This window comes from Anopheles nili, chromosome 3, assembly GCF_943737925.1.
Source record: "Anopheles nili chromosome 3, idAnoNiliSN_F5_01, whole genome shotgun sequence".
In the NCBI taxonomy this organism is placed as follows: Eukaryota; Metazoa; Arthropoda; class Insecta; order Diptera; family Culicidae; genus Anopheles; species Anopheles nili.
The window spans coordinates 13,880,435-13,894,775 of record NC_071292.1 but is presented as its reverse complement, the minus strand read 5'-3'; the positions used below and the strand labels follow the sequence as shown (position 1 = coordinate 13,894,775).

At 48.2% G+C, this 14,341-nt stretch overlaps 1 protein-coding gene across 1 annotated transcript; it reads right to left on the bottom strand.

Moving 5' to 3' along the window:
• Nucleotides 1-339: 339 nt before the first annotated feature.
• On the bottom strand, nucleotides 340-4,013 carry LOC128726557 (uncharacterized). The gene is made up of 6 exons (XM_053820371.1): nucleotides 3,885-4,013; nucleotides 2,017-2,130; nucleotides 1,633-1,949; nucleotides 830-1,562; nucleotides 518-758; nucleotides 340-446 (listed from the first exon to the last, which is right to left on the bottom strand). The coding sequence occupies exons 1-6, from the start codon at nucleotides 4,011-4,013 to the stop codon at nucleotides 340-342; spliced, it is 1,641 nt and encodes a 546-aa protein (XP_053676346.1).
• Nucleotides 4,014-14,341: the final 10,328 nt, after the last annotated feature.

Below are 14,341 nucleotides of genomic sequence, written 5' to 3'. Positions count from 1 at the left end.
AGCGTACGAAGCTCCTTGACTTAGGTATCGGGAAGTATCGACACATTCATTAAAATTAGCTTCTCATTAATCTACTACTAACGATTCTACTATTTTTCAGGCTTACTTCAAAATTGTTCATCACCATCAGTTCAATGCAGTGCATAAGGATAGTGCTGTGATCGGAAAGCGATCTACCCTTGAGTGGACTGGATCTCTTGTAACGAAGCACACACAGCGGCTTTCATTTCGGAAGGATCTCTATGCGCGGACGGCAGACAGAATCATCACAATCATGGGCGGATCTTGCAAGGTACAAGCATGTCGGGCAAGTTTCCAGAGAAAAAAGAAAACACCCCTTTAGAAGTGCATCTTCTCGATCTGCACCGTGCTGTGTTTAATGTGGAAGTCCTTCTGAGCGATATGGTTCGCAGTGGCTAAAATCTCCGTTGTGTTTGCCAGGGGATCTACGAGAAGATTGGCAATTTGAAGTGATCGGCGGGGCTTTCAGAGCGACGCATCAGGACTACCAACTTACCGATCATGAGATGTACCGTCATCACGTACCAGCCGGTCGAAACGCTCCACACTCGAAGGTCGTGCACCGCCTTCACACCTTCGACGTACCCTAATTCGGAAGACAATCGCTCCAGCGACACATCGACGGGGACGGCATCCACGAGGATGCGCATCGAATCGCGGAAGATTCGCACCGTCGTTACCAGGACGATAAGCGAGAAAACGAACGTGCAGATCGGATCGAACGCTTTCAGGTGTGGCTGCAGATGAAAAGCAATGTTTCCTTCGTGATTTCCTCACCCAAAAAATGATCTCCTTCGTTCACACTTACAGCGTATTTGATGACGATCGCCGCGATCAGCACCCCGATACTCTGGATGAAATCACCAATCACGTGAATAATGGCCGCGCGAACATTGAGGTTACTGCTGTCGTCATGAGCGGCCTCCGAGCACTGCTGCTGCTGCTCTGTTAACGAAACTGCCGTGTGGTCACTTTGCTCCTCGTCATCGCTGTGTCCCCGAGTGGACGATTCCGGATCGGTGCTGATGCGCGAATACGCCAGTTTGCTCGAGCTGATCAGATCCGGCGAGTGTAAACCCGCGTCGATACTCATCCGCTGACGAAGGCTTTCCTTGTGCAACTTCAACCGGGCACTGTTGAGGATGGTGTCCAGGTTCGGACGTTGTCCTATATGATCCCCCGTTAGCGCAAACGAGTTGTGGCGACTATTCCCACGCGACGTTATCGGACTCGCGGTCTGCGGGCTCGGTGGATAGTTGGGGATGATGAGTTGTTCCAGCTTGTCGCACTTCTTCTCGTCGCAGGACAACGTGCGGTGCATCCTCGGTGTCATCGGGGAACACGATCGCGACAGCGACAGGCGTGGTGACATGAGCTGAGGCGTTTTCGATCGCGGCCGAGAGGTGTGACTGTGGCCGTGCGCGTGGCTGTGTCCTCCGTGCGAGTGGCCATGCCCTCCGTGCGAGTGGCCATGTCCCCCGTGCGAGTGTCCGTGGCTGTGTGGCACTACGCTGCACGATCCGTGCAGAATGAAGGCCGTTCTAAAGCGAGAAAAGACCACCATTGATAGGAGATTGGAAACTACGTGAAGAGCGCCACTCACAAACTTACATCACATTCATCACGACACCCAGGATGGCCACGATGATCATGGTGTCGGCATCGATGTCATAGTTGCCCTCGATCAACCTGTTAGCGGACATAACCACCAGCACAGCCGTCAGCGCCCAGATACCAAAAATGGACAGTAGTGCGCCGAGAACCTCCACCCGGCGGTACCCGAAAGACATCCGGTCGTCTGCCGGCCGGTTAGAGATCCAGATTGAGATGATCGCGATCACGAAGCTGATACAATCCGACAGCAGATGGGCGGCGTCCGTCATGATGGCCAGGCTACCGGACAGGTACCCTCCAACGAATTCCGCTATCTGCGTGGAAAGGATGCGTCGTTCATGGTATGTATTGACACATTGTATTGATGCTTGCACTGCTTACCATGAATGCCACCGTGAACAGGGTGGCCCACATAAGCTTTCGTTTCTCCGCCTTGCCATACGATTCCGTTGGGGATTTTGAGGCAGGTGTGAACAGACAGATAGGATTGGAGAGCTGTGTAGGAAAAGCGGTTTACTTTAATACCTTTGCTTAGAATGTATCGTCTCAGTATTCCCCCTATAACGCATTGAAGATAAGAGGATAGTTCTCCCAGTCCCAGTGTCCACATCCGGTGAGATGCGCTAATTTGTCGCCTAATGGCTTCAACGCCTAAGCTGCGATCTTGCGGGTTTGATCAGTCAAATAAGTATGCCCAACGGTTTACAACGCAATCAAACTCGTGCGGTGATTATACGGTGAGCCAATTAGCACCGGATTGTCGTCGAAATCTGACCGGACGCGTGATCGATGCGATGGCCGATACGGTTCCCCTGGGTTCTGTTTACATCGTTTCCGGAATCGACCGGACAATCACGATAAATCAGAGAATCCGACGGTAATGACAGCTTATAGGTTTAGGGTCAAGTGTAATTGCGACGGCCATGATCTGATTTTTGTGTGCCGATCAATCCGCGATAGATCGTAGTAGGATCGGTTTTAAAAGAGAGTTGTAAACTTGCAAATTAACCTTCCTTGGAGGTGATGGATTGAGCAATACGTTTCTTCGATATTTTTACCGATAACTTCGTCGATGGAGAAAGAACCGTGCCTGCAACCTGTTGCCAACGGAGCGCGGTTTTATTTTCCTGCCAGGGGTCCCGTGGAAATTGGTGTTAATTTTGCCACTTTTTCTGCACCGCTAACAACGTGAGGTCGTGGCGCGTGAAGAAGCCCAAGACGGGTTTCGGGGTGTTTACTGATTTCCTATCAAGGCTGTGGTGACGTGTAACGAGGATTGTAGGGACACCTTGGACGGTTGGTGATGAAACTTTGGGTTGCCAATGTGTCTATACACCTCTGTCGATAACTAACGAGCTGCTGATAAACAGATGCTGTGTCCGCAACCTTAATCTAAACCGTCTCACTAACATTTCGTTTCCACAAGAGATCCGTTTAGAGTAAATCCAAATTAAATCATCCCATAAACATTGTCTCGCTTGGCATACATCTAGAGTCCCGCGTGCCTTATCGGTTGGGACGCTCCAGACGACAAAATTACCCCCAATCAGCCTCAACGAGTCGTCGTGTTGCGGTTTAGCTCAAAAACACTCCAACACCCAAGATGGGTTGCGGTACAAGTCCCAGATTAGCTTCGACACGAGGTAAAGGGGTTGAATGCGGATGGTGGAACGCGTGAAAATGTCTTGCCCTTGCCCGGTGTAAGTAGTTAGTAATTTCCAGTTGCTGTTTAACAACACAACATCCCCCACGACCACCAGCCTCGACTGCGAGCAGGTATTTCAATGGAATGAAACCTTTTGGGTAACACTTCGTCGTCCCCATCCCACCGATGGGGGTGGAATTGGAATCAACCCCGACAACCTACTCGACATGCAACTCCTAATCTCCCACTTCTTCCACCCAAGTGGGCACATAACAATGACACTTGGCACGTTGCGTTTTGGAGCCCGCGTGGTGCGATTTTCGCTTTCAGCGACTACCCTCGAAAAGGCCCCCCAATTCCAACCCTACAACCCTACAAATTGCTCGATACATGTAAACAACCGCGCAACCCAAAGTTCCATTGTTAAAACGCCCATCCCCTCTCCCGTTCGGTTATGGCACCATCAAGGCGCTTATCAATCGCCCCCAAACGGCCAACACAGCGGCTATCATAACTCCACCAAGCGATGGCACGTAACGATCCGCACGGGAAGTACTTCGGATGGGCAACGATTAGATATAGCGCCCGCGTACTTCACCCTTACATTTGTGATGCTTTGCAGCAAGTTCTGGCGGCTGCTGCACTGCCCCAGCTCAAGATCCGTCATGTTGCGATCGTCGTCCTCTTCTGGTTCCGAGTGGATGCACACTTCCACGTAGCTGTTGCTGTTCATAATGATGGAGATCCTTGATCAGCGGACAACAGAGGTCCGCCTTTTGGAAGGACGTGCGCGATTCGGATTAAATTAGGCTCTCGATCAACCTGTACTTCCCGGAACGCGATCACACACTGCACACAAAACCACCTGCTCCAACCGGAACACTCGCATCACAAAATCACGAACAGCACCGTACGATCACCCGAGCCGAATTAGTTGGCGCGTATCGCGTGAGATCTATCACACGTGCTAATTTCTGGGGGCTCTAGGGCTAGAATTCGGCTAGACACTGCTATTATTCTACTACGCGCGCGTGCAGAAGGTGCTACTACCAGTTCACGTTTTCGCAAGCATGGTTCAAATCGTGCATTGGCAGCCCGAATCTACCGCACCCAGCTAACTCCGAAGTGGCACTGGCGAGCGTGCCGCGGGTTTGATATAATTTTTATATTCCCACTCCACGGATCGCAACGTCACCGATGGTCGGTGCGGGTTTTTTTTTTCTTCTCTTTCGTGTGGCTCTGTGGCCATTGGCCGAGTTGCGGACTCGAGAGAATGTGATAACACTTTGTACCAACATTCAGTGTGTGGTAGCGTTCGATGTGGTGAGGGCAGGATATGCGAGCGTCAAGCTTGACGGCTCTGGAGGCAGTTTGGATCGTGGAGGTGCTGGTGATGATCACTCTTTGGCTTAACCCATGGTGCACGTTTTGTTGGCGCACGCTTTTAGAACAATGCGACAAGTTAACACGCGAGGGGGCCTTGGATGCACGGGTTGGATGGTACGCGCGGCTCGTTGTAGTTTACTGGTGCGATCTGGTGAAGCCAGGGTAGCTGGCCGGCATTTAATAACGTCCCCACGATCAATCGGTGACGTTGAGGATTGCGCAAAAAAAAAGTAGTACGCTCTCAGGGATGGCGGACTTTTAACACATGTGCGTTTCGGACGACGATTCGTGCATTTCTTATCTTGTTTGTGATGTTTGCTTATGAAGTTATTGAATCATGCAAACAAACAGCTGAGTCGCTTACAAGTGCCAATTTGCGTTAATTGCGATATATTACAACCGCTGTGGAAAAAGCATTCTACCACATTTTTCTTGTTATCTCTATTGCATTTGTGCTTGCTGTAGAAGAAGTACAATTCGTCGTATTTGAAAGTAGGAAATTGTATAAATTGATTCAAAAACATTTTAGCATTTAGTCTATTGGATTTGTAAGAATATAAGGTTTTATATATATTCTCTGGAACGATTCACATTAACACACCACGTTTTTCGGAGCCCATGCAACAATCTTCTCCATCTATCTCTCTCGCTCATGTTTCAAACAATTACCACCCCAACTAAGTTCACTGTGGCCTTGCGTATAACAGTTGCATGCAAGTTTTGGTCTATGCATGCAATAAGCTTGCCTGTATAACTATGGTGATGGAACAGTTTCTAGAACGAGTGGTTCTTCAATTCCAAAAATCGGGCGATATTAATTCACAACCATAACACGAAATTATAATGTTCGGTACTTCCTTAAATTAACTAATGTATTTTTTAATTTTTTATACTATCATTTCAGCGTGATGAACCACATTGACAAAGGAATACGCACGGCTTCGTGCCCTACCAGGCCAATCTTTCCTTCGTCCTCGTTATCTGTCCCGATTTCGATCAGCAAAGATATCGCCGGTGCTTATATGCCTAAATTACCATTTATCTTTCGTTCACGCTGCATAGCCCCGTTAACGCATTATCTAAACCAAACAAAAATGCTTCGCTCGTTTATCGACCACGCTGGACGATGGAGAGATATGCGCTCTTATGCTCGAGCATGAAATATCGGTAACATTCCCACGCCTTGCGGTTGGAATTATTTCTTTTCCTGCACCATTCGGCACTGACGGCTAAACATTGCCGAATTTCCTCGATACGCACCGATCGAACGGGGAAATGCAGTGCCCTGATAAACGCCCGGGCGTGTGCGCCGGAACGTGGAAGCTGTCATGCCGACGTTCCGAAAGACCGCGACCACGATCTTCCGGAGCTTCTGTTCGCGTGACGCCTGACGAAGCGTCCGGAAAACCTCGAAAGCACCTGGCGTCCCTGGACGTGCCCGAAATCGGGAACGCAGCCGCCCGTCAGCCACGTTAAACAATATCCAATCAAATTAATAACAACCGCACCGGGAACGGATTCCGCTCGCACAGATGCGGTCGGGTTAACCGTGGAAGGAGAGGTTGAAAGGTTTTTCTGTGCATTTGTCATGGAGCTGTTGTGTTTTTTTGCTCCGTTTATTCGTAGGTTTCTTTGGAGAATGAACAAAAAATACACGACTAACCATGACCAAGACATGAGGCGATGAGGAATGAAGAAAAACGGCTGCGATGGCACGCTGGCAGTGGTCATAAAAAAAGAAGCATGCACCAGACGCGCGCCCGGGCGTTGGGAAGCCACAAGAAATCAAAGGCCACCTTCAGGCGCTGCTCGGGGGCTGCCTTTCAAACTGTTGCTTCTACTGCTGGAGGCTGCCGAGCGAAGAGCGGAAGGAGAGACGGGAAAGAAGAAAAAACAGGCACACACAAAAAGGACCTTCCACGCTCGGCGAAGGTCCCTGCGTGCAGATGGTAGCGAAATAAGGCACCTTTCTGAGGTCCTACGCGCCGTTGCCCAAAGGAAGTTTTTACGGCGTGGTTGAGAGATGCTCGCGTTGCTTCTTGATCTCCTGCGTGTGCGTGTGTGCGTGTTTGACAGCGTGAAAGAGGTCCCTGCCATAATGGCCATGAAAATAGCGGTGCGTCTCTAACGATGTCCCTGCCGATGCCGATAGGATGAAATCGAGCTGAACCGTGGAGGGAAGGAGAGCGAAAAAAATGATCCCGACCGACCCAAGTGCATCCGATACATCGGGAGATGCAATTTGTGCATTCCCTTCACCATCCCCCCCAGCGACATCCTTTCTTCGTCCTGCACCATATTTCACTGTGCCGTGTAGCATTCTTCTCGAAGTCTCCTTTTCTGCTTTCTGTAGGTCGTGCTTTCTTCGGCGCGAGCTGAGAAGGTAATTTGATTTCAGTTCCTTCAGTTTGGGCTTCTCGTTTTCTCGTCACTCTCTCGCACAGCACACACACACACACCCGGCTAGTGCGCACTCCTGTTGCGCGTGCATCCTTAATGATGCGGACACCATCTGCGTTTGGGTGGCTCTTTCCGAAAACAACGGGTGTGCCGGGTTTTTGAATAGCCGAGAAAGATAAAAAAGTACTAAAAGTACGCACATTTCCCGTGAAGACAATGCGAGCCTATGGATTGTTTTTCGGGGTTGATTTACAGACGGCGTTGTTGTGTCCTGCCGAGGTGACCAGCTTAGTTTTGCGCGCGCAATTTCGTCTCGGGTTTCGGGCTAATGATGTTTTTATGAAGTGTCCATTCTGCTGTAGCTGTAAGTTAAATAATGTTATATGTAAACCACAAAATAAAGCACTTGTTAAAAAATGTGTTGGAAATAAATTATGTACCGATTAAGACGTATTCCTATGTAAAATAATGTTAATATGTACCGCAAAAAGAAACACTTGTACAATAAATGTATTTTTGTGAACTTGAGTGCTATCTTTGCTTTATTTTTAAGTTATTTAATGTTAGTATAATAATGCATGAGAGGAACCACTTATTAAAATAGTGTATTTTAATTATTTTTAGTGCTCATTTTGCGTTATTTCAGCGTTAAATAAAGTTATTGTAAACCACTAAAAGAAACACTTGTATAATCAATGTAATTGCTGTAATTTAAGCGTCTATTTTACTGTATTCTTTTGTAAAAAAATGCCAATTTTATCCACAAAAAACGCTTAATAAATAAAAGTATTTTTATAAATTAAAATCAAACGCTTTTTTAATGTGATTATGATAGAAAAAACCCGATAAGTTATCGTTTTTCGCTTTAAATTTGGTTGCAAAGTCCTCCCGGTCCGTACCAGCAGAACGCCACACGCGCCGGCAAGCAAAAATGCTTCGAAGCCGAAAAAATCAGCATCCCGAAAACGAACCAAAATCTGCACCTTAGTACCAGGGTCGCATGATACCCAGCAGGCTGTAATGTCCGCTACACGCGTGTTCTCGCTCGCACTAGTCATTGCGCATGCAACTCCCCCCTCCAAAAAAAATGTGGTCCGGCCCGAAGCCGACGACGCATGGATGGATCGGCTTATCAGCGGATTAGCGGTGAAAACGAGATCAACCGACGAGTGCCGTGGCTTCGAGCGAGCGAACGAGATAAGCCTCTCGCTCAAGCACGCGCGCGCGCGCGCCATCGAGTTGGGTTGGGGGAGTGTACTTAGCGTAGCGCTCTCTCGCACATTGTCGCGTGCCTTCTCACGCGTGGTCGCACACGCGCTCACGTCAAAGGCACAGCCTCCTTGGTTCCTGCTCGCCTGGTACTATTACTTTTTGCGCCGGGTCGTTTTCCGTTTTTGACGCGATCGCAAAATTTTGATTTTGCCCGACCCAAAACGGAGCTTGTTTTTCGCGCCGCTTGGAGGCTCCCGGTTTGATGGATCGATTTAATAGCGATGAATTGCGTTTTTTGCAGCAGTCTTAAAGCATTGAATGGACATTATTTAAAAAGCAGGGTCATTTTTTTATTTTTCCTCGTTATCGACACGAATCGACTACCAGAAAGTAAGGGAAAAAATCCGCTTTGAAAAGTATCCAATCAGGATCAAACCTGAACATTTGTTCGGATCGAAGTAGCGTTTTTTGTTGCTCTTCTTCTTAAATTCACCGTGCAAACGGACCATTTCACCTTCGAAAAAAAAACCCTTCTCGATCGCGCGTGGCATTGTCCTGTGGCATCCGGGAAAACGGCATCCAAAACAATAGCTAATCCTGCCGCACCAGAGCAGATGCGTCCGTCCAACGCTGACGGCTGGCATAGCTATCAATATTTGATCCTCAGCATCCACCCGCGTGCGTTTGTGCATCCGCATTCCGGAACGCACGCGGCCAAAAGACCCAGCCCAGCGAAGAGGGAGGACATAAAAATCCCAAAAACTGCACCGGAATCCATCGCAATGGGAAGAAGCGAAATGCACCCTCAGGGGCCCCGAGCCCTGGCGGCGTTCCGGTGCATACGATGGTGATTGAAATCTGCTGCACCCTCTCGGGCGCGTGCATATGCTGCCGCAGTTCCGCAGCAGGTGGTGGGGCCAAGGTGCCGATGTGTAAGTGAAGGAATTTTCGCTTCCCGGTCCCGTGAATGGAAACCGGTCGGAAAAAAGGGAAGCGGGAACAGGGCGAAAAAAAAACACAAACCAGCGCCCTGCCAACAAACCCACCAAAAAAAAAAGCTCAAACACACTCGAGCCTCCTTTCGAAAGAAGGAACTTATGAAGAGAGTAAGAGAGGAAGATCGGAGAGATGAAGCGAAAAATCCAGCAAAAGAACCAGTCCACGAAACACCTGCCGATGACGAAAATTGCTTTAAATGTTTTTTCTCCACTCCACGCCCGCCTGCCCGCTGCCAGGAAGCCCTTAACGGGAGGGTGTTAAGAAGGGTGTAGCGGGAGGTGATCGACAATTTGGGGGGGTGAATAAATGCTACCCTGCTGCTATCAACATCCATCCTGGGCGCGCGCACCAACCCCCCTGGCAGCGACGAGATGCCGAGAGATGAAGCCAGGCCTTTTTTTATGTGTTCCAGGACACCCAAACACACTCGCACACACGAATGCGTGCATGAAGGGCTATCCCTTTTCGATCGCTCCTGCTCATTATCGATCATTCTCGCCTTAATGCCGGTGAAGGCTGGCGTGCGCCAACGACGGGATGGCGAGTGGATCGATTTTTCGCAAAAGGGAAATCAACCCCCAAGGACAGAATGGGCCGTTAGCTGATTTTGAAAATGTCCTAGAGTGGTGGAAATTATTTTTGTATTCATTTTTCAACAAACTGGAAGTATGTATAAAGCACTTTTCATGCTAAGTTTGAAGCAGAGAATCATGACAAAAAAGGACTCAGATCATTCAAAGTTTCCTTCCGAATAATTTTCCGAAAATAAAACAGCAACAGCTTCAAACACACTTTAAAAACATCGATCATGCATGATCCTTGCTATGCAGGCATTCATTTAGGCTCCTTTCCAGTTCCTTCCACCTTCTTGCTGCATTCTTAAAAGCATGTATTCTTTTTTCCAATCTCCACAGCTCATATCCGGCCCCTAGGATACGAGATCCCACCCATCCTTTCAGCAAACTCCGGGCGACGTTTCCAAGGGATTATTCATATTTCACCGGCTGTCGTTGGCAGCTCAGCTTCTTCCGCCTTCGTCCGAGGACTCTCCCGAGATTCCTTCGCTCACATACACACACACACTCCATCTGTCATTGAATTTATGGTGGTTTATTATACCTGCCTGACGCGGGTGATCCTGTCGACACCGGCACGCTCCCAGGACCCGATCACGTCGGCCACACGGACCACAATCAAGCGTGCCCGGTACGAGGGCGCGGTTTTCATTTCAATTATCATCGATCTTACGAATGAAAGGGCAGCCTTTTAATCGGTGCCCATTTTTCGGTCGAAATAACTCCCAACCCAACGGCAAAGCGGCACGTAATTAGTTGGTCTCGAATGGCGCTTCGGCGCCGGGCAACAATGTTGCAAACCGGGTCTGCAAGCGTTGGGATGCTGCCCCATTGAAGTTGCAATCAAAAGTGCACGATCGGGAGATGAATTCGTGTTCGACATGGACGCGCAAGGATAAGGACGACGGCAAGGAATGGCCAACCATTTTGCGGGCAAAAACGAGTGAAAAGCTCGCCCCGAAACGAGGCCAATCGTTTTAATTACATGCTGCCGTTTTGTTGCTTCCATCGAACGAAATTTCAGGGTGGCGGGTGGCATTTTTGAAGTCCTTTTCCCGCTTCGCCCCAGGAAACCAGTCAAACCGGAACCGAAGTTTTCACTTAGCGACTCATGTAGAAATTCACCTTCTTTCTCTTCGAACGTCAATTTCCCAATTACCTGGCAGGTTCTTAAGCACACATAAATGAGCAATCGAGTCGAAGTTGATTGCTTCTGCTTCACGTGCTCGCTTAATGCCAATCGTTATCGCTGTTTTATTTTCGCATACACGGTAATTCCGCCCGTTTCGCTGGTATCGCAAATTTCTTTCCCCCTCCCGTCATAAAGTACACAAACACGGAAATATTCTGCAGTCGAATTCGATCCAAAATGTCGAACAAAACCGTGCGGCGAAAACCAGCGAAACATATCAATTAATGATAGACCGGTAATTAAAGCGAGCCCCCAGAGATGCCATCTTGAACGCGTGATGTCAAGTTCACGGCAAACCCCTGCGAAACGAAGGTATGATCGATTGTCGCGTTCTCGAGGATGATAAATGGGACTTGCCCCATCCAACGACGGTTTTCCGGTTTCCATGGTAACCGTACTGGGGGAGCGCTCAGACAAAAAAATATACAAGCGATGGCAACTTGGATAATTGATGATGAACCAGTCTCTCGTGCCACGTCAACGGACAAGACAAACATTAAGTGCGTCGTGTGTGCGTGCGTTTTTTGCTTTCAGAATTATCAAAAATCGTACATTTCTCACGAATTCCACGACGCTGGTTTCACTTGCCCGTTTTGGTACCGCGGTATGGCTTTAAACCGGCACCGAGTCGTGCAGTTCAAGCGCGCGTTGAGTCCTTTTCCCTTCAGAGCCGTATCCTTCATTATCTTCCACGGAGTTGCCGGGAGCTTAGTCATAAGGATGTGCGCCCCCAGAGGTGTCGTAAAATCCACCATGCAAACACGTCCCCGAAAGCCAGCCTTCCTGAGTGAGAGGATTAGACGAGGACGCTGTACTTCCGGTGCGCCATTTCCGGAACAGGTGTGCACCGTATTAGCCGGGTAATCCGGCGTTATGAAAGTACTGGCACCTTTTTCCAACGGAGCCAACCTCCCACCAGGTTTGGGTGGTTTCGCTTGATGAGCAAATAACTGATCGGGGAATAACCGCGAAAGCAATAGAGGGAGCTTTCTGGGAGCTGGTGGTGGGTGGAAAGTTTTCCCCCGTCAGGAAGCTATTTGCATTAGTTAGGCTTGCGGCGCTGAATGAGGTTCAATTGGAAGCGGTTTATCGATTGGCGATGGTTGTGTCGAAAGGAGTAAGTTTTTCAATGCCGTTTAACAACACTTGAGCACTTGAGGCTGGGAAGCTTCGAGAGCCGTTGCTTTTGTCTTTATTTTTATCACCAAACAGCGTGGAAAATATGAATAATTGAATGATAAATTGGGTCAGTGAAAGAGTTATTTTTGAATTAACCTTTACAGTTTCTTCAACAGTAATATGTTGAATTATCATCAGAGAAACTTTCCTATATGAATTCATTTGATCATGTTTTTTATTAGAAAATAACGTGAAGAAATTCAAAAACTATGAAATTTTTAAAAATTCATCTAAAATATCATGAGACATGTTTCTAAACTTGTGAAACGATAGCTAAAAATCATAAGCAATAGCAATAATCAATGGAAAGCCTCTTTAATCGGTACCGTATAAGTAAAACGCCTAATAAAAATCGGATAAATGCGATTCATTTAAAGCCTACGCAAGCCTATTGATATGATCCAGTTATGATACACAGCAAATATCGATTAAGAACGATGCAATTATTGCCCAGAATAGAGCAGATTTCGTTAGTTTCAGCCTTCGACAAAACATTAAATTGCTTAAGTTTGTGTATCCTCCATCAGCAAACGTTTGAAACCGGTACAGTGTGATTAATTATTTTTTACCAATTACAGCGCCGTAAAAATACGAACCTCATTTTCCTCGTTAACCCCATTTTTTTCCCGATGGAGCAACACACTGCTGTCTCCGGTTCCGGCATCGTTTGACGGTCGATCAAATTTCAAGCGTGTGCCCAGAGTTTCTTAAGCCCGCAGCCCAGCGGTCGTCGGTTTAGGCAGCTGTTTTTCCCTACGATCCACTTCCAAACGCTCACCCAAAGTCCGGACACGATCATCCACGTGCCAGGCTGGACGTGGGGAAACAAAACCCTTCGTTGACGCAATTTTCATCCGCCCTTGATCGGTCCCGAACGAAAAACCCCGTAGACGCGTAAGTGTAATCATCAATTATGAGGCATTTCGTTGAACGCTGAAATAATAATCGAACCTCCCCTACTGTGCCGTGGAAAAAGGGGTTTGCCAGATACTAGGGGCACATTCCAAGGTCCTTCTCCATATGCTCGTGTCATCCACGAGGATAACCATTTTTTTTGTTGTTCTTCTATCTTTCATTATATCGCTCGTTCCCATTCGTCGCTTCGCGCCTTAGCCACGCTTCCTCCAGAGATAAACACACCCGTCAGTCCATTTTTCCAATCCGTTGGAGCGATTTTCGGCTCAATTTAGCCTCCGCTCCGTCAACCACATGTTGAAGGATCGGAGAAATTCGGGCACGATCGTTTGAGCGTTTTTCCACCAGCTCGCAGGACGAACGATCCCGTGGCAAACGGAAATGAAATTTAGCACCCAAAATCGCAGCTCCACGACACATAATTGCAAACCTGTCCGCGATCATGCCACGATCATGCCCCTTTTAGAGTTGTGCTTCTTTGGCCCTTTTCGCACAAAAGCGACCCCTCTGAACTCTCTCGCTTGAGCCCTTCTCTCGCTTCTGGGAGGTTAGACTGTCGGTGAACCTTTTTTTAAGAGAAAACTCACATACCACCGGCGAAGGCTTCTTCCTTGGTGAAGAACAAAAAATACAACTACGCTGTCTGATGCTCGTTTTTGGGACGGATTTTTTTTTCTTCTCCAGTACACGTCTCTTGGAAATCCTATTCCGTGAGCACCGTAAACCGATCCTGCAGGTCGACCGAACACCCGCTAATACAACCGAATCTGATCGCACACCTGCCGCTGGAGGTAGACAAGAAACGGAGCACTTTAATCGATCCCTTAAACCCTCCCCAGCATCGAAGATCGAAGGGTTCGTCGTTGAACGAGACCTCCCAATCGAGCGGTGGTTTTCGGAGCAACGAACTCCTTAGCGGCGTCTCGTCGTTCATCGAGACAGGCTTAGGTTTTCTTCAAACAGCCCGGATTTCAAATTGTTTTTTAACAACGAAACAAGTGATCGGTGCCGCCACAACCGACGAGGGCAATTATTTTCGATCTCAACAATCATAAACCATCGAGCAAACGGGGATTCCCCTTTTTGGGGGGAGATGGAATTTGGCTTTGATTTGTCGATCGCTCGCTCGTCCTGTCGTCGTTTTCCGAGCCAAGAGAAAGCTGACCCCGAGGCCAAGGCCACAGCCACCGGAGCAAACGAAAA